The following is a 21,691-nucleotide window of genomic DNA, read 5'->3' as shown; positions in this document are numbered from 1 at the left end:
TCCTCTTGAATCACTCTATCTATTAAAAAAAACCGCATCAAAATCCGTTGCGTAGTTTCAAAGATTTAAGCGTACAAAGGGACATAGGGACATAGGGACATAGGGACAGGGAAAGCGACTTTGTTTTATACTATGTAGTGATGCTATGTAAATAAATGTACAAGTTTAAAAATAGCTTTTTATCATTTTATTTCAACATAATCTGATTTGAATTTTTAATTTATTTGTAATTTATGCAATACGAAAAGTAATTCACAGTAATTCTAAATATAATTAAATAGGTCCTGTAATTCATTCTTAATTAAATAAATTAAATTAGCATATAAAACTTTTATAACACATCTAAGTATGCCTTTTTAATTTTTATATAACAACTTTTTGTCAAAATTTTTTTCATGATCCATACTTAACAAAAATAATTAAAAAAAATGTTTACACGAGCATATCCAGAAAAATATAATAATAATTTAACGATCTTTACATACGGATATAAAAAAATTATTATATTATTATGTAACACAAAAAATACTTATACCATAACGAACATTACTACGTTGTTACGCGTGTAATTTAAATCTACAATTTACATTCTTACATTATTTTAAGTTAAATGAAAAAATATATATTATAATATAATATCAAATAGGCGCGCAAAATATTAAAACGAATCTAAACAAAAACCTTAAATTCTATCTATTCTTCCAACTCCCTTACCAGCCATTCTTTTCTGATCCAAACTCTAATAGCGGCAGTACACATGGGGCCAAGGCGTTGGGCCAACGTGTTGGGAAAAAATGAAGTATATCAAGGTTCCTGTTCACACATTGGCGTACTGATCATTCTGCATTGGCGCTTCAAAGATGGACGTAGTCCGTAGAAGTTCTTGCAGCCGCGGCAATTTATTTATACAGTGCGTTTAATTATTACGTACTTACATGTGCACCAATAATAATGAGTGTACTCTGCCGTCTACGATGATACCATTTTCCAATCTCTATTGTCCTTTTTTTATTTCTGTATAAATAAAACATTATTATGTTTAGATTTTTTCAAATGTTTAAAATGTGTACATTTTACATTTAATTTAATATTAACTACCTATAAAACGAAACTTTAAAGATTATAATATTATTATATTAAATGATAATATTATTTATGTAATAAAGCACAATATGATCAAAATTATGCTCATTGTACCTATATTGTTATTTAATTTTTAAGAACAAGTAACTTATTAATACTATTTTACTCATTTTATAAATATATTCATTTTTTATCTCATTGTATGAAAGTGAGATAAGAAAAACATCTAGAATAATATAATAAATAGAAAATAAAACATCTAATTTATTGAGTCATATGGTTTTTATTTTTGTGTAAGTAGTTCATGCCGTGGATTCCAAATTATTCCTTCATGTGGATACAATTCTACGAATTGTAAAACCTCATTGCTTGTCCACATCGGCGCCAACGTGTGAACGCTGTTTGCGGAGCGCGCCAAGATCCTTTGATGTGCACAAAAAACCGACAACATTCGGTTGGCCTGCCAATATTGGCGCCAACTAGGCTAATGAAGCCAACATACCGCCAAGAAGCTCTCTACACGTTGGCCCAACCCGTTGGCCCAACACGTTGGCCACATGTGCACTGCCACCATAACAATAGAAGAAAATTCATCTGAATATCATTGAAAAAAAATTCATTAAAATTCATCTCACATACCTATGAGAATTGCTTTTTATTAAGCTATTGCATAGCTTCTATCGCGGGCCTTGAGCGCGGGGACCGAATCCAGAAATTCCGTAACGAAAAAACCGCACGCTCCCCACTCCGACGGACACGGAGGTATGGCTTGAATGCATAGCGTGCAATAGCACCCGCGGCAGGCCCCGAGTGCCACACGTCTTTTTTTCAAACTCAAACTCAAACTCAAACATTCATTTATTCAATTAGACTACTATTTAGTAGCACTTTCGAATCGTCATTACATAGTATTTTTAACATTTACCACCGATTCGGAAAGCAGTATCTATGGAGAAGAATCGGCAAGAAACTCCATAGTTGCTCTTTTAAAATAATGTCAATAAATTTACATAATATGTAACTTATATCTAACTACATAATATGCCAAAGAACTGTCCTGTGGTTTTTACGCGACAACCCTCCATGGGTCTTTATCATCCATATATTCCTGAATACTGTAGTACGCTCTCTGAACTAGTACATTTTTTATGTAAGTTTTAAATTTAGAACTACTAAACTCTTTAATATTGTGAGGAATTCTATTGTATAAGCGTATACCTTGACCCATAAATGAATTTTTAACTTTAGCTAATCGGAAAAATGGCATTTCAATTCTATTCCTGTTCCTTGTGCCATAATCGTGTCTATCTCCTACTCTTGTGTGTAAGTCAGAGCTTTTGTGTACATGCAAAATATTATTAAATATATACTGTGATGGTACAGTAAGGATACCAGTATTCTTAAAATGATCTCTTAGTGAGTCCCGAGCACGTAAATTATATATAGAGCGAACGGCTCTTTTCTGTAAGATAAATATAGTTTCTATATCTGCAGCCCTGCCCCACAGTAGAATTCCATAGGACATAATGCTATGAAAGTAGCTGAAATAAACCAATCTAGCCGTATCTTCATCGGTGAGATGCCTGATTTTTCGGACTGCATATGCAGCAGAACTAAGCTTACCTGCAGCGGTGTTGACATGGGCTCCCCACTGTAGTTTCTCGTCCAATGTTAACCCTAGAAATACAGTAGACTCAGTAGGATGCAATACCTCCCCGTTCAAGGTAATACCTCTGTTCAACTTTTTTACATTAGGAAGTAAAAATTCAACACAAGTGGTTTTTTTGGCATTTAATAATAAATTATTGGCAGTAAACTAAAAACTAAATTCAGATATGTGTAAAAGAGCACTGTTCACTTCGTCAACATTTGGGTCATGCCTATCCACATTAAAAATTAATGAGGTATCATCTGCAAACAGAACTATTTCACACCTATCCTGCAAATAATAGGGAAGATCATTGATATATACCAAGAACAAGAAGGGACCTAAAATTGACCACTGTGGAACACCAATGTTAATTGACGCACCGCTAGAACGTTCTCCATTAACAACTATAGTCTGTATTCTATCATGCAGGTATGACGCTATGAGGTTCTGGGCTTTTCCTTTAATTCCATAGTGATTAAGTTTACGTAACAAAGTACAATGTTCAACGCAGTCAAATGCCTTGGAGAGGTCACAAAATATCCCTAGAGCATTTTTTGAGTTTTCCCATGCCTTATATATATGTGTTAGAAGTGCAACTCCAGCATCTGTGGTTGAGCGTCCCTTTGTGAAACCAAACTGTTTGGTGTGCAGTAAATTATTAGATGCAAAATGACTACTCAATTGGTTTAATATTAACTTCTCGAATACCTTACTTAATGTTGGTAAAATAGAGATAGGTCTATAATTGTTACAGTCTTCTTGATCGCCCTTCTTAAATAGAGGTATAACTTTACTAAGCTTTAGTAAATTAGGAAATGTACCATAGTCACAACACTTATTAAATATGAAAGCTAAATTTTTCGCAATATTTTCTATTATATTATTAACTAAATTTACGGACATTCCCCAGAGATCACAAGTATTTTTTAAATTTAGTGTCTTAAAGGCTGTAACAATATCATTAGCAGTTACGTGTCGCAATTCAAATAATGTGCTGCACCCCGCAACATGGTCCCTCAAAAAGGTCTCTGCAAGTGCTGAAGACGAATTTAAATTATTAGTAATGCTAGCAGGGACACTACTAAAGAAATCTTCAAATGCAAGCGCAACATCAACATTTTTGTCAATAACCATGCCATTATTAACAAGTTTTATGGTATTACTTGATTTGCTTTTACCCATTTCACCATTAATAATAGACCAAACTGTTTTAACTTTATTATCCGAGTCGCGTATTTTATCTCTGATATACAGACGCTTCGCAGTAAAACAAACAATTTTAAAAGTTTTTGAGTAATTTCTAACATAGTTAAGAAAAGATGGGTCTTTATTATATTGCTTCATACCATATAACTCATAAAGAACGATCCTACACCTATGTATGCTAGGTGTCGCCCATTTACTAAATGGTAAATCCTTGGTAATATTTAAAGATTTAACTTTAAATATTTTTTCAAATTCATTATGCACTAAATTAAAAAGATTTTTAAACATTTCACAAGGATTATTATGACAGGATTGATCATTCAGTACGGGCAGGTTTTTATTAATATTATCTCTAAATTTATTAATGCCTTTTTTAGTTATAGGCCTAACATTAATCCTTTTAAATGTAGGTATGCAATCCCATTCAAAAACTACCCTCTGGCCACAGTGATCCGAAGTCAATGTATTGAGAATATTTTTCTCTAAACAGATGCAGTCACAGTATATATTATCAATACAGGTTGCAGAAGTAGGTGTAATTCGTGTGGGTTCGTTAAAAAGTTTATATAGATTAAATGACTGAAATAAATTAACAATTCGTGTAGCCGTTTGTGTTTGTAAAAGTAAATCAATATTAAAATCACCACATACTATAACTTTTTTTTTACTCCTGCTTAGACGCTTTAATATTTCTTCCATGACTGTCTCAAACATATTATAGTCACTGGAAGGGGGTCTATAAACGCAAACAATAATATAACGCTCCAGCTCCACACAGGACAGTTCAATGGTCCGTTCTACAGAAAGACTAACAATGTCAGTTCGTTCTTTACATTTTACACTATCATGTACAAAAATAACAGAACCTCCGTGAATAGCCTGTGTCCTAAAGTATATACTTTTTAATTTGTAATTTTCAATATTTACTAACGACTGACATTGTTTAAGCCAATGTTCTGTTACACAAAATATTTTAATATTGTTATCATTCAGAAACAATTCTATTTCTAACAATTTGCTAGCCAAGCCTTGAATATTTTGATGCACAATGGAAAAAGACTGCTTAGCTGTTGTCTTATATACTAGTTTAAATCTAGCTTAGGGCTAGATTGTCTGTCTACACTTAATCTAGGTTGATGTATATAATTACTACTACATAAAATTATAGTAGATTGATGGTCTGATACCGAACATGTACCAGACTGGTTAATATTATATGCTATTAGCATAGCAAGTTCACGCTTATATCTAGATGGCAGATACACTGTATTCTTTGTCAAAGTAAAAGATTTAATACATAAGTTAATGTCAAATAAAATAAATGCATCACGATGATGATTTGTTAGGTTATACAATTTTAAATTCATATTATGAATTAATCTATTTTGTTCTTGTGTTAAACCAGGTAGGTATGGCAAGGTACACAACATAAATTTACATTTAGTCTTACTACTAATATCTAACATTTTTTTAAATCCTACATCAATATCCTTATTATTTATATTTAAACTGTCCCCATATAATATAATTACAATATTATTCTTATTAAAGATGAAATGATCCAATGATTTGATTATATATTTAAATGAACTGTTAGGCGTACAAACATTAGTAACTTTAAACCCTAAGTTGTTGAGCATAGCGTTTTTATTTATTTGTAATCATACAGCATCACAGTAAATAACATTTCTCAATATATTAATATAAAATTATGAGCCTGTTAAGATTGCTGAAGAAGGAAATGTTCTTAAAATCCGATAGTCCCAACATTACTGCTAATACACCATAACCAGACCATATTAGAGCTAAAAACATATAGACCTTACCTCATAAACCAAGAAGATGCTCATCAGAATCTGCGACACATTATACACGACAATCGTGTTCTTCAATGAATAAGGTTTCCTATCTCGCATGTACCGAGGGCCCACGGACGTACAGAAGTACAAGTATGTCGCTAGCAATGTGATGAGAGGCCCTGGTCCCGACATTAACCACCAGTTTTCTGTGCGAGGATCTGAAACAAAACATTCAGTTAAATACTCAAATTCAAACATTTATAAATGAGACTTCTTCTAGAAGCACTTTCATAGTTGTAGCATTTACCACCGATTCGGAAAGCAGTTTTTACGGAGAACTGGCAAGAAACCCCGTTATTGCTCTTTTAAAATCATGATGATTATACATTCGATGTAAATCTGTTTATAACGACGGCCTCTGTCTGGATTGAACCGGGATACTATCAATATAAAATATAGCCTAAGTCACTGAAGAATAATGTAGGTAACCTTCTGTTGAATTTTACAAATCGTTAAAGTAGTTTCGGGGCAAAATTCATAAAAAATATGTAGAATAAAAACAGTATTTTCCACCGAAAAGGTTAGCTCACAATAATTATTACATTTATTATCGACACAAACGATATAATGGGTAGACGTGTTAAATGTCATGGCGGATCGCTTTTTTTTTTGAAGTTTTACTAGGTTATCAACTATGATCTTTATGTTTTTGACGTGACAACGTCTTATAATTCGATAGAGCCGGCTGCACGCACGAAAAAACATGACTCATGCGGCGTTACCTCACCCTGAGGTGTTCCATGTGGCTTGGAGTGCAAGTGCGAGCGCAGAACGAGCGACAAAGAAGCACAATCGGACGTTGTCACGTTCAACTATCGTCAGTAAACCGACTTTACAGACAACATTTTTTAGTACAACATATCAAATGCATTTTAAAATAAAATATAAAGAAGCTATGTGATAATTCATGCCTTTTACAAATATAAAATAGTTTTAAAATTATCGTACATTAGGTACTTCGTCTCTCAAATATATTATGTACGTGTAAGTACAATGTAAATACATGTCGCAGTCATCTGGTTGAATCTGCTATTTGATTGTCGTCAAATGTCGTCATTCAATGAACGAGCTAGTCATTCAACATATCCTTGATAACACATATCCTTGATAAAAAAGACGTGTGGCACTCGGGGACTGCCGCGGTAAAGCTATTGCATGCTATGCCTTCAAGCCACACGGCACACCCCGTGCCCGTCGGAGTGGGGAGCGTGAGGCTTTTCGTTGCGGAATTTCTGGATTCGGTCCCCGCGCTCAAGGTCCGCGATAGAAGCTATGCAATAGCCTTAAAAGGCAATAGCTTAAAAACGTCGTTTGCAATTTCAGCCCCCCTAGTCAAGTGGCTTTCTGTTAGCGTAGCGTTCAATAGAATAGACTACGAATGTATGAGATTGACGTAGGCTGTAGATAAACGTATCTACAGGTTACGTCAATCTCATACATGATACATTCGTAGAGATCGTTCGAGATAGTTCGGGCTGATCCTGTGTCAAAGTCCATAATTTACAAATGTGTTTTTATTCCTCAATAATTATAGTACCTTAACCTTTTCAACCTTTTTTAGTTTTTTTCCTTGTATTTCAAGAAGTGTACATTTTGGCCAACAAAGTCATGTCTCTCATAAGGATATCGCACATGTCGTAAAAAACCTATTTGCCACAAATATTATACTACAATGTTGGTTATCCACGTGTTATTCTATAGATTAACGCTTACTTCATCTCTCACTGTGTCAATGTACATAAATTAGTACATTGTCTGATCGAAGTATATGGTTTTATTCATACTTGAATAAATAATGTTTAATGAAAAATTATTGCGAAGTTATGCAATATTTTGTATAATAAATAAGTATTATGTATTGTGAGATATGCTTACAGAACTAAATTAATTTAAATTCTTGTTGGAATGTTAAAAAATAATGGCGTAGAAAAAATATTGTATATAAAACATGCTTGGAGTTTGTTGTACTCGCTGGTCGCTGGTCGTTTATTTAATTACTAGATTTCCGCCCGCGGCTTCGCCCGCGTTTTCAAAGGAAAACCCGCATAGTTCCCGTTCCCGTGGGATTTCCGGGATAAAACCTATCCTATGTGTTAATCCAAGTTACCCTCTATATGTGTGCTAAATTTCATTGTAATCGGTTCAGTAGTTTTTACGTGAAAGAGTAACAAACATCCATACATCCATACATCCATACATCCATACATCCATACATCCTTACAAACTTTCGCCTTTATAATAGTATTAAGATTAAGATTAAGATTAAGATAAGATTAAGATGTATGTATATTGTAACAAAGTAAAGGCAATAAGAATAAATTCATTTTTGAGATCTCAACATATTTTTACTTTATGAAGGAATGCACAGCATACCCGCGAATTTCAAATAAAAATTGATGCCAATGTGCAATGGTCATAATATTTATATTATAAATATTTATATAGTTTAAATGGAAATCGTTACCACAATTGTTATTTTTCGTTCAACCACTACAAACATTCGTAGACTAATCCTTATGTATTTAGGTAATAGCTATATACCTACATAATAAAGAATAATGTACAATATATATTATTCTACGTCTTGTAAATGTTGAGTCGCAATTATAATAATGCAAGTTAATTTGTTTTCAGATTCTTTGAAACAATGAAATTGACGTGTGAGATAATTGATTAATAACCTATATTCTAGATCTTTCCGATTCTATAGGCGTCTGTTACAATTGCCATGTATAATATGTTTTTTATACATTGTTACACGATTATGCAAATATCACTTTATCTATGCCACAGACTATACAGGGTGTCCCACTGTTCGTATACTAAGCTCAAAGGAGGTTATAATATTGCATACGCTGAGTACGTAAAAAATACTTATAAAATTACAGACGCATTTTTTTCTGAAATAGATGATTTCTTAAAAGTCTATGTGTACCGGTGGAAACGAAGAAAAAAAATGTCTCGGTCTGGCAGGACACAGAAGGCTGATCACCTACTTGTCCCTAAAGAAAATCGATCAGTGAAACAGATGTATAATGCATCTGCCCCTTACCACACATGGGACTTCGAATCGGAGTGATGTTGTCAAACAAAGAATCGTGGGAAGCAACGAGTGCTTATGCAACGGAGGTTCTGAAAGACCTACGAAAGAAAGAACGGATGCGAAAAGCTTGACGGCATAGAAAATACGTTAGAAAAGCAGCAATGCTATACGTCCCCCGTATGAGACCATGATCGAGACCGACATACCAGGTCGCAGATCTTGACCTGAGATACTTAACAGTATTTTTTCCCTCTATAATAAAAAAAAACACATGGGACTTCATACTTTTTTTTTGATATTAATAAAATATACAACAGTATGTTAATCATTTTGTGAGATGTGCGATATTTACTTCCTTTATCATAAAAATCACAGCTATACAACGGTGTTACCATTACAATATAAAGGTACTTATAAATAATTTACATTCGATACGCAAAGATACTAAAGTGCATTGTATCGTAGAATACGTAACGACCAATTAACTATGAACTACAATAATATTATTTCTATCTCGTTCTGTTATACTAAATTGGATTTTCGTACTATCTATTAAAGTCTATTTTTGAATATGCAAATCAGGACCTTTTCAAACGCTTTTTTACGTCGTAGTCATTTTTCAATGGTATTTCCTTGCTTATGAATATATTTTTCTTAACAAAATTTATTTTTACTTCAATTTTTTGCATTCATAATCGAATCGAAGTTAATTATTTTTGAATATGCATCGAGCCGTTAAAATTTATGACCTGCGATTTTGTAAGTCAAAGTTGTTTATTACTATAGTATTTTGTAAAAATATTTCAAAACTGGTATTATATTTAATTATTTATAATCTGTAGAAACAATAATAGAATAGTCCAGAAACATCACCAAACCGGTAATAAAACCGGTTAACACAATTATTTTTCTATCATTATGTAAGTTTTATAAATTAAGGGATTTAAAACGCAAATTCTATGGAAAATTTAAGCCAAGACTTACAATAGGCAGAACCTAAATTTTGTGCGAAGTATTGAATTACATATTTTATAACATTTATATGTAAGTACTAGATTTCCGCCCGCGGCTTCGCCCGCGTTTTCAAAAGAAAACCCGCATAGTTCCCGTTCCCGTGGGATTTCCGGGATAAAACCTATCCTATGTGTTAATCCAAGTTACCCTCTATATGTGTGCTAAATTTCATTGTAGTCGGTTGAGTAGTTTTCACGTGAAAGAGTAACAAACATCCATACAAACTTTCACATTTATAATAGTATTAAGATTAAGATGTAATAATACAATACTTATCTATGTAAAAAAAGCGTGTTTTATGAAAACTTTTTTGTAAATTGTAGAACAGAGGAAAGTGCATTGGAAACATTTTTTAATTATATAAGTACCTAGCTCAAGATTTTATTGGATTAGCAGAGACAAAAGAAAGACCATCGAATCAATATTGAATCTATTTATGCGAAAAAAGCAAACACAAAATAAATAAAAGGTTACATCATGCACAATAGTTAATTAACATAATTTACGATTGATTCAGCATTTTTAAATAAAAAAAAATAAAACCGGCAAAGTGCGAGTCAGTCTCGCGCACCGAGGGCTCCGAACAAAACATACTTTTTACTATGTTATAACTCTAAAATAGGTATATTTTTTAATAATTTTTCTCTATCTGTGCTTACCAAATTTGAGATTCTGTGTTCACGGGAAGTACAATGTAGGTTTTGATTCCCTTGCGAATGTCGAAATTTGCGATAATTTGCAGCATAAACGGCAGCTAAATCGTTTGATTGCGTTGGCTTATAAGTTTTATTTGTTCACAACATCAAGGAACTATATAGACAGAATAATTCGATATCAATTTCAGCTTTCTACCTCCACGCGTTACTGGGAAAAAGGGTGTTGCCTGTCAGACAGATGGACAACAAAGTGATCATTTAAGGGTTCCGTTTTTTTCCTTTTGAGGTTCGGAACCAAAAGACTACGACGTCACACGACGACACAAACAAAATTTATTTCCTGCAGATTAAAATAAATGTCAAGAAAGGAATAGATAAAGTAATTAAAATATTCAATTTATCACAAATGACATTAAATAATGAATTCATGAAAACTTTTTGGACTTGCTAATCTATTCAAATAGTGCTTGAAATTATATTCAGACATCTCTTATATACAGCTTTGCTATGCTTTTTATAATTATTAGTATAGTTCAGGATGCCAAACGATCGCGCTGCGAAGAGGGTGTACATGAGCAAGCCGATCGGTAGGCGACCCGTCGGCCGACCTCGTCACTGTTGGAGAGACGAAGTCCAAAAAGATCTGCCCCCCTATGCAAGTTGCTGTCTGTTAGCGTAGCGTTCAATAGAATAGACTACGAATGTATGAGATTGACGCGTATCTACAGCTTACGTCAATCTCATACATTCGTAGTCTATTCTACTGAACGCTACGCTAACAGAAAGCCACTTGCATAGGGGGGCTGGACATCTTTCAAGTAGAAGACCTCAACACCAGGGCGCTAAGGCGCGAAACCTGGAAACTTTTGGTGTCGGAGGCCAAGATCCTCTTTGGGTTGTTGCGCCGGTGAAGTAAGTAAGTAAGTTCAGCAGGCTAGATTACAACAAAAGGGATAAAATTAAAAGGGAAAAATGAAACATCATGAATTATTTCAATATAATATTACTCTATTGCTAGCTAGTAATAATGGTATAATCTTAGTAAAATGCAAAGATTACATTGGTATGTATATTTATCTGAGGTAGGTATTTCCTCATATCGTATTACGTGTTATCAAGAAAATCCATAATAGAAACAAATGTAAGTGTAACAAGTTTTACTTCTTACAAATTATATTATAGTATCTATACATTGCCGATAAACATATCTTACTATACAGGGTGTCCCACTTTTGGTATACCTACTAAGCGCGAAGGGACTTGTAGTTTTGCATACACTGATCATGAAAAAAATACTTAAACAACAAAATTACGTCAAAATTTTTTTTGCTAAATTTCTCCTGAAAAAACATGTTTTCTTCTCTGGCTTCGCGCAGCCGGCATATATCGCTTCGCTAATGTGAGCATTTTGTCTATGAAAATTGAAAACATAATCTTAAACGATAGCTCACGTGCTGGTGGCAAAGCTGGGCGGGTCGCTTGATAGGGGTGTACACTGTACACTGTACACCAAGAGTTTTAAGACTTTATCTATTTGAAAAAAAATACGTCTGGAATTTTATAAGTATTTTTACGTACTCAGCGTATGCAAAACTATAACCTCCTTTGAGCTTAGTATACCAACAGTGGGACACCCTGTATAATCAAATATCTTACGTTTAACTATATTATACCACGCGAAAATTTTCTAAGTCCTTCACATAAAATAGCATCTTTCATTCAATTTAAATTCAAACTTCAATTTCACACAAAAATTGTTTGAATTAATACGTAGAATACTTATGTATAGTGTACTTATGTTTAGTAGGTATACCATGCAAGTGTAACGTGGTCTAGTCGTATAGGATATTAATTTTCAACGGAGTGTATTTTCAACAATATTTTTAGTCTTAGTATACAAAATGTATGTACCTGTGTAAAGGTTTTTCAAAGGTAAAGCCACATTTACGTGTTTATTCTCACCTCAGATCAGTCAACTTTGATGTCATTAAATATTTGATTCTTAGCACGTAGATAGTAAGGCATTTTCTTAGATTTGTTCTCATGTAATCGTGAAATATAAATATGTATTAATTACAAGTTTTTAATACCTACATTTATTAAAAGGAAGAAGGATATGTGAATGCATTTTCCTAATTTATAATATTAACTTGAAACTATACTCAATTCAGAATATTATGTTTAGATTTTTTTGTATACGTATATTTGTCTTTTTAAATTATCAATTAAAATTTGTATACTTATATGTATAAACAAAATTCACACTATACATTAATCGTCCTGCTAATTACTTGGTTATTATTGAGACACTTCTCAATTAATTCAATTTTAACGACATTATCATAGCAATTTAATGGAATTGTACAAATTCTTCTTTATCGTGAAGTGAATGCTCCAAATTAAATTATTTAACATGGATCAAAACAAATTTTTTGCCTTCATAAATACAGAAAAAAATCTTAGCTTTTATAGCAATTTTTGGGTTAAAAACACTATTTATTAGGTTAATTAACGACTCTATGATGTCTATTTACAGCATACATACATAATATTATTATACTTTGGGTATAAAAAATACATTCATGCCACATTTCATAGGCACTTAAATAAAAAATACATTCTTAAAACTGAACAAAAAACAATCAATTCACAACTACATAAATCCAAAGATATTAAAAATTTATAGATAAAAACATCGCAATAACTATTAAAATAATAATTTATAAGCAATATAAATATAAATCGATATATTATTTCGAACTTGCAACATCGGTTACCAAATCCCATAATTTCAAAAACCTTGGAACTAACCTTCATGTTAAAATGTGTTTTATATGGGGATATGTTTTCTTAGCATGTATACGATAATCTGTTGTACACGAAGAAAAACAGTATTAACTTGATATTACGATAAAGATAATTTGTTGTAAAGAAAATCTACAGGAAAATTATTCACATAGGTTTAAAAATTTTTAAGTTAAACTTTTAAATGAGAATACATTTAAAACTTAAAAGTTACCTTAACATAAAAATAATTAAATGGAAAGAAATCAAAGAAAAATAATCACTTCAAAATGAATATTTTTTTGTTATATTCCTGAATACTTCTTATAAATTATCAAGTTGGCAAATGTCCTTGCAAAATGGTTGAGAAAATTGTGTAGAAAATGATAAATTTTCAGAAAACTTAGGTGTTACTTAAACTTCGTCTGTTTCTCTCGAAACTAGGTTAATAGGAGTAAACAAGAATGCAGTTTTGATAAAAGACAACAAATTAATCATTTTTGATGTATTCAATCACCGAAGTGCTATTTTAGAAATATATTAACTAACTAGCACACCGCCCGCGGATTCGCCCGCTTTGTCTCAAACCTAATAAATTATATACTAAAAACTTCCTTTTGAATCACTCTATCTATTTAAAAAACGCATCAAAATCCGTTCCGTAGTTTTAAAGAATAAATTTAATCATACAAAGGGACATAGGGACAGAGAAAGCCACTTTGTTTTATATAATTATACTATGCGATAATATAGTCTTGTGTTCGAATCTGGAGCAAGCAATCTATTCGTTTATAATTTAAAATATATTTTGTTTCTATTATACTAGGTACCTACCTATAATTTTACGGACATTCATTAACGTTAACAGCCAAATAAACGATAGATAAATCAAAATTAAATTCTGTTTTATAGTCGTAAATTTCCAAACTTGTTTTTAAAACACAATAGAATGGAACTTTTGTACACGGAACCTATTCGGCTAGAAAATTCGATCTCAGTTAAAAAAAGACAAACGATTAAATTTATTATATTTTATGTTAAAAGGTTATGTATTATATCATCCCGTTGCTAAAGTTGTGTCAACTCGTTTTTAATGCGAAAGTTTGTGAGGATGTATAAGTGTGTTTGTTACTCTTTCACGCAAATACTACAGAACCGATTACAATGAAACTAAGCACACATATAGAGGGTAACTTGGATTAACATATAGGATAGGTTTTATCCCGAAAATCCCACGGGAACGGGAACTATGCGGATTTTCCTTGAAAACGCGGGCGAAACCGCGGAAAGCTAGTATTTATATATTATATATTTTGAGTGGGTTTATTGACTCCGGATCTTTACGAATAAGTTAACTGATAATCGATTAAGAAAACATTAGTGTAGTGTGAAAATCTATAAGTTTGTTTAATTAACGTATATTACATGATATTTTGTCAAGTTGAAATACAGTGGGTTTCCAATCATCTCAGAAATGGGGCCTTCGGGAGTTACCCGGCCTTTTAGTCCTGTCTGAAAATCAACTCAGTGTTTTCAGTGACGAAAATATAGATGTTAAACTATTGCAAATAGTTTAGTATTTGGTGCTAACTGGTATTGTACATAAAAGATGGGCAATACCACGGTACGAATTCGAATCGTATAAATCTGAACTTCCTGAAAACATTTTTATTTTTCCAAGATATTTTGAAAACCTATCATTTGATATAAATACTATAGTTATATGTTACTAACAAAAGACTTAGTTATTTCATAATCTATCTGCATTCTAAATTTCAGGAAAATCCGTTAATAATTTTACGAGAAAACATCCACTCAATTTTAGTAGAGCAAAAAAAATCCTGTCGTAAACAAAAACTATTATTATTCATTTAATGCCTATGAATTCATAATTTCAATAAATTATTCTATACGGATTTGAACGTTAAAATATTTAAACTGAACTTTACGTTAAACTGAAGAGTTTGTTTGTTTGTTTGAACGCGCTAATCTCGGCAACTATTGGTCCTTTTTTGTAAATAAAATAAAAATAAAATTTGAAAAATTCTTTCGGTGTTAGATAGCCCATTTATCGAGGAAGACTATAATATATCAGAAGAAGAAGCTATATATCATCACGCTAAAACCAACAGGAGCGGAGCACTGCGGGTAAAACCGCGGGGCACAACTAGTATTAATAATCCAATCAATAGTTATCAATTAGCCGACATTTAAACTCATTATATATTTTTTATGCAAAGGTCATTGTCTTTTAATGTGTTTTTCATTTCAAACACAATAAGGAAAACGGAAAATTGCATATGTCAGTTTATTATATTATCTACAAACAAAAATGTAATTTTAGTAAAACAGGTTATGATTCAAGATAAATAAACATAATATTTATTACATAAGCTTTTAAAAATAATAAACAACTATTTTTGGGCGTGGGTTTTTCTCGATTGTTTAATTATTGGCAAGTTACAAATTTCAACCTTTATGTATTAAATAAGTAAATATAAATAATAGATAAAGATTGTATCGTACATTATGGATTATCTTTCCCTGTATAGGTTCATTTTTCAACTGATTTAAAAATAAATACCTACTCAATTCGAGTCTATTTTTTTTGGTTTTTTAGAACTTTTGATTGATTGAACCGATTTTGATAATTCTTTTTTTATTTGATAGTTAGTGCCTACCATGTGGTCCCATTTAAATTCTAACTTAAAGCTGATTTAGTTATATTTTGTTAAAAAATAATAATAACTAAGTTTAATCTTACTTAAAACCTTTGCTTGAATATTTATGTCTGCATTGTTGCATTGTATTTGCAAGCATAATACATTACATATGAGATGTATGTAAGTATGTACATAATGCATGCCTAAACAATTCTCTGGTGATAGATGACTTTTATAAACAACGTATATTTTTATAACAAATAAGTTTATCTTTATAATAAAAATGAATCGCCAAAATAATATGTTAGTAAGCATAGAACTTTAGAGTTTTTTACGTTTTCGTACAAGGAAGGTGCGGATAGAAAACATGAAGAGGGGGCAATAGGGCAGAAAACCGTCTGCCGGGGCAACTACTTCTCTATAACATAGTATGGGTAAAACAAAGTCGCTTTCTCTGTCCCTTTGTCTCTTTGTATGCTTAAATCTTTAAAACTACCTACGCAACGGATTATGATGTGGTTTTTTTTAATAGATAGAGTGACCTTTGTATACTTAAATGTTTAAAACTACTTACGCAACGGATTTTGATGCGGTTTTTTTTAATAGATAGAGTGATTCAAGAGGAAGGTTTTAGTGTATAATTTATTAGGTTTTAGACAAAGCGGGCGAAAAAAGTATATATAATACATTTCAAGGGCAATGTTTATTATGAATGAAAAAAAAATGGTTTATTCTCGTAATTATAAATTAAACATAAAAAATAGCTCCCTCATATTACAACAAAATTCCGTTTTGGTACAATACCTCCGTCTTTTTTGCAGATCGGATAAACAATATGTGCGTACTGCGTATCCAAAAATAACAAATAAAATAAAGATGTTATTATAATAATTACTTTGTAATTATAAATTATTCATAGAGTCGAGAAATATCATATTCAGATAAGGTGAGTCGAGCGAATATTATTTAATATAGTATTATTAATAATAATAAATAACTAATTGGTGCTAAATACAATGTTTAAAATTAAATTTCTGTTTTCCTCCATTCTATAAATAACATAAGTATCTATGTAAATGTACGAGCGTCACATGTTGGGTTAATAATTACATTTGTCGCAGATGACCACAACTTTTATAATATTTATTGTATAATTTTGTCCTAGTAGTAGTTTTAGTACTCCCTAAAACCGGCTACTCACATAGGTACCTGCAGCAGGGGCAATATTGGAATTACACCCTCAATTTGCTCCTTAATTGATATGTGTGTAGGCAAGCATAGGCAATTTAGAGAACAGCTGAAATTGTTCTGACCGGCGCGGCCGTAGCGCGCCGTGCAACCAAGATTGTTTCAATGTTGCCCCTGCAGCAGGTACAAGGACTTGTAGGTGAGTAGCCAGTTTAAAAAAATTAAAATATTATTGCAATTGTACTTATATGCGTTACCACTTTACTTACTAATCAAAATCACTCAAAAACAAAAATATCAAGATAATGGTAAGGATACATAAAGAAGAAAAAAATCCGCAGTTCACTGTTAAAAAAAAAATGAACACAAAATATTTTTTTTTTAATCAAGGTATTATGATTTTATATTATTTCTGTGATTTCAAGCTTGTCAATTTACAAGGGCTTTATAATAATTTTATTGAATTTGATATCCGATATTGCCCCTACAGAAATCAAGTAAAATCTCTGACATAATGTTTAAGAGGAATTTGAGTATACTGTAAATATATTTGAAACACCATGAATAAGTGTTTAGTAAATAGTTGAGGTGTCGCTTCGTGAACACAAGTTAAACTATGGAGAAATATTTACATCTCATAAACTATTTGTTTAAGAAAGATGCTGCAACCGATTATAATTTTTTACTCATGGTAAAAATGATGGTTTAATCATTCTTGAATTTTTTCTTGTTTTTAATTTTGTCCTAATAGGTACTCCCTAAACCCGGCTAAGGTAAGCTAAGGTAAGGTACACACTAAGGTACCTGCAGCAGGAGCAATATTGGAATCCTTAATTATGATGTGTGTAGGCAAGCAGGGGCAATTTAGAGAACAGCTGAAATTGCTCCAACTGCCGTACAACCGATAATATTATTATTTAGAATAATATTGCCCCTGCAGCAGGTAGGTGACTAGCCTTTAATAAATTGAAAAATAAAGACATCTCCGCTGACTTAGTTTTCATTTACCTTATACTAGCACTCGACTTTCTTTTTTTTTCTTTCATAAGATCCTTTGAAATTAACAAACCTAGTTCAGCTGTTCAAGTGTAATAAATAGGAATGGAAACTTGTATAAATAGGTTAGCTTCATATTTTTAGAATGGGGGCGAATTAAAAGCCGTTTATTATATAGGTAATTTTAAAGAAGTGTTCATAGTTCTTCACAGGTAGGTACTTTTAGATAAACCTATAACCGAGTTGGATTCTAGGAATGTCCAGTAAAGTGTTCCAACCGTTTTAGAATGTCCAGGTAAGTCTTCCAACCGATAATTTAGTAGTAATTCTGGTAGGTACTCGATAAATCCATCAATAATTGCCATAAAATCGATCCAGACGTTTAGAGTTAAAATGTTGTAACACTAACAGATGTTATTACCTTTCAAAATCGTTATTTATTATAAAATATTATAGCCTACAGACTTAATCAATAGTAAACAACAACGGTTTGCAATTTTGGGTTTGAACAGATTTTATAGGATTTATATGTACATCAGAATAACATAATATAAGTGTTCGTCCGCGGGTGAAACCGCGCGGCATAGCTAGTCACCAACTCACCAAATAGGTGGTATGAAACTAAGTCACTGTCACTGTCTTTCCTTTGTATGCTTACATGGCTTAAAACTTTAAAACTACGCAATATAATTTGAGTAGGTTTTTTTTAATAGATAAAGTGTTTATCGAGGAAGGTTTTAGTATATAATTTGTAAGGTTAGGTTAGGTTACTGGATTAAATTCGTATTTCAATCAGTCATAACAACTATGTTGCAAGCCTCGTGACTTCGCTTCGTGAATCATTATTTTCTATTATACTCTACCATTATTTCAATTATTTGGGATTGTTTTAATTTACATTCTAAGACCTTGTCCGGTATTGATTAGATTTAAAGTATATTTTGTCTTATAAAATAACAGTAAAGTCTAACAAATGAATGGTGTACCAACACTAAAACGGGCCACTCCAGAAATAAGTATGTGCATGCGATGAACCAAGTAGGTAATACCTGAGTTGAAAAATTTTCACCTAAAAATACTCTAAAGAATTATTGCAAGCTTCGGAACGAGCTTTACGCAACTCGACCTTTGGCTTATAAAACATACGTAAAAGAATATTGTTTTATGGTAATGTTATAGTATTTATTACAGTAACTCAAAACACATCAACTTGTATACTATAATTATCTTCCGTCCAAACCATAACATCTTAACATCAGGTGGCCCATCTGCTCCTTTGCTTGCTCTGACATAAAAAAAAAACGATTGAATAAACCGAAGTAGGTACATACAATTAAGACCAGACATACGTCTAATATTAAACCTGTGTCTTAAGTTAAAAATGATGAAGCATATTTCATTATTCTGATTTGTTATGAATAGAATATAACTTACCACTGTTCCTCTCCATGAATCTTCTATAAGAATCTACGATCGACATGTTGGTGTTCGCACTCGCGCCTGAAACAAACAAAATTTATATGTAATGTTAATTCACCGTAATAAAAAGGTATAAAATTTCCGTGTCACAATGTTAGTTAGGTATATCATACTCCTCCAAAACGGCTAGACCGATTCTCATGAAATTTTCTGTGCATATCGGGTAAGTCTGAGAATCGGCCAACATCTATTTTTCATATTATTATGTACCACGGGCGAAGCCGGGGCGGACCGCTAGTAAATATATAAATTTTAACGGAGGGCACTTTCACAGCAGGTATCATTCTTAATATTTCAATACTTACACAAATATAAATATTAAAATGATTTTATTAAATCCCTTGAAAAATACTATATACCCAATAATAGGTAGTCATTAGTACTGCAAGTTAAAATAAACTATTTACATATTATAAAATCAAACTAATTACATAAAAACACTAAATTCGTATTTGTATAATTGCGTCAATATTATTCACTATAAACAATATTTAATTAATTTATATTTAGAAACTATTCGTATAGTATCCCGCTATTATAATTATTTTCGTCTGCAGAACTTATTCGTTCGGAAATAAACGTGCCAACACAACGTGAGCTTTGTTAATCCTATTGACAAACAACATGCATTCAAACCCAAAATCTTATATAACTTTCACTCCTAGAGGTCAGTGATCACGTTTGTTCAATAACACAATATTATTCAAAATGTTAGATGAATTACAAATAATATAATCCTGAATTAAATTAAATAAATCATATTTTATTTGTGTAATTAATATTAAGTAATTTATTATATTAAATAATTAATTATGACATACCGATGCAATAACAATAACACTTAAGCCTCGAATAATTAAAAAAAAACACGAACCAATCAAAAACTTTCGCGCGCTTTTTCGGACGTCAGAAAAAAAAGAACGCGCCGCGCGCCACCGTCGCGTTGTCGAAAACTGACGTTCAAAAATATTTTAAACGCACAAGTAATTTGGTGTTATTGTGAAATAATTAGCCTTCAAGAGACGGTTCCTTTTGCACTGTTTCACATTCTTTGAATATTATGTCGTTTATTTGATGAGTCTAATTATTATTGAGTAATTAATTTCTTGCGGTTTTACGTAGAGGCTATAAAAACTATAAAAATATATACGAATGGAGATGATTATTGTTTTAAATATTGAGACACAGATTAGATACTAGATTGAGGTGAGTAAAGAGAGATTAAATGACTAGGATATAAAAATATAAGTTTTGATATATTTTATGATTTTTAAAGTAATTTCTTATTAAGTTATTACGTTTTTGGAAGTAAAATACATGAGATTAAAACTGAGTTTTATTTTTAAACATACTTAAATGTTAATCGGATTGCATTGTTAAATATAATTAAAACAAACATTTAAAAAAAAAACAAAAAAAAATAGTATAATTCTCACAGTTCGTTATTTATTTTCTGAAAATAAAATATGTTTTTTGAGATAAACAAAACAACCGTTTATCCTATTATTGTTATCTTTATTTATGAGAACAAAATAAGTAAATAAAATTTGTAATTGAAAATATAACTAAACGAAAAAATTACTTTGAAAATGATTTATATTATTACAGTTGCAACGATTTATTTATTTAGGTATTTATTATTAACTTTTTTTACTGTTTTTTTTTGTTGCATATTTCGAATTAGAGTTTTACTCGCTTAAAAAAATGTGTCGCTTAAAAAAAACGCTATTTATGTACAAAATTAAGTAACTAATAAAATTATATCGTTTTTTACAGATCAAGTCCAGTTTGAATAAGGCTATTATTATAAGGACTATTATTTAAAGCTGTCATTACCAAAGTACCTGTCAATTAGGATTACAAAATTAAATATCAAGCCACAGTTGATAAAGCTTCGTAATATTTTAACCTTATTTAATGTAGCTTTGAAATATGATTAGTGAAATATTATATTATTGAAATAACATAATATTATTATACTGTATTCCATCTCTAAAAGCCGAAAAATGTTATATATTGCTTGATTATACAGGGTGTCCCAGCAACGGTATACTAAGCCCCAAGGAGGT

At 31.5% G+C, this 21,691-nt stretch overlaps 1 protein-coding gene across 2 annotated transcripts in view; it reads right to left on the bottom strand.

Moving 5' to 3' along the window:
- The window catches only part of LOC149904870 (very long chain fatty acid elongase 7-like), a 51,014-nt gene that overhangs the window by 5,165 nt on the left and 24,158 nt on the right, over nt 1-21,691 (bottom strand). Inside the window, exons 1-3 of one of the 2 annotated variants that reach the window (XM_090106960.1) lie at nt 20,444-20,540; nt 19,578-19,643; nt 5,767-5,957 (exon numbers count right to left, since the gene is read on the bottom strand). In XM_090106960.1, coding sequence (XP_089963086.1) covers nt 5,767-5,957; nt 19,578-19,623 — 237 coding nt within the window. In that variant the 5' untranslated portion in view covers nt 19,624-19,643; nt 20,444-20,540. Of the gene's footprint in view, nt 1-5,766; nt 5,958-19,577; nt 19,644-20,443; nt 20,541-21,691 lie in introns of those variants that run through there. The other variant, XM_090106959.1, reaches the window with a different exon arrangement.

This window comes from Colias eurytheme, chromosome 11 (genome assembly GCF_061535395.1).
Source record: "Colias eurytheme isolate Ceu_HAF_F1 chromosome 11, ilColEury1 Martin Lab GWU primary, whole genome shotgun sequence".
NCBI lineage: Eukaryota > Metazoa > Arthropoda > Insecta > Lepidoptera > Pieridae > Colias > Colias eurytheme.
The sequence above is the reverse complement of the archived record's forward strand: the minus strand, read 5'-3'. Positions and strand labels throughout refer to the sequence as shown.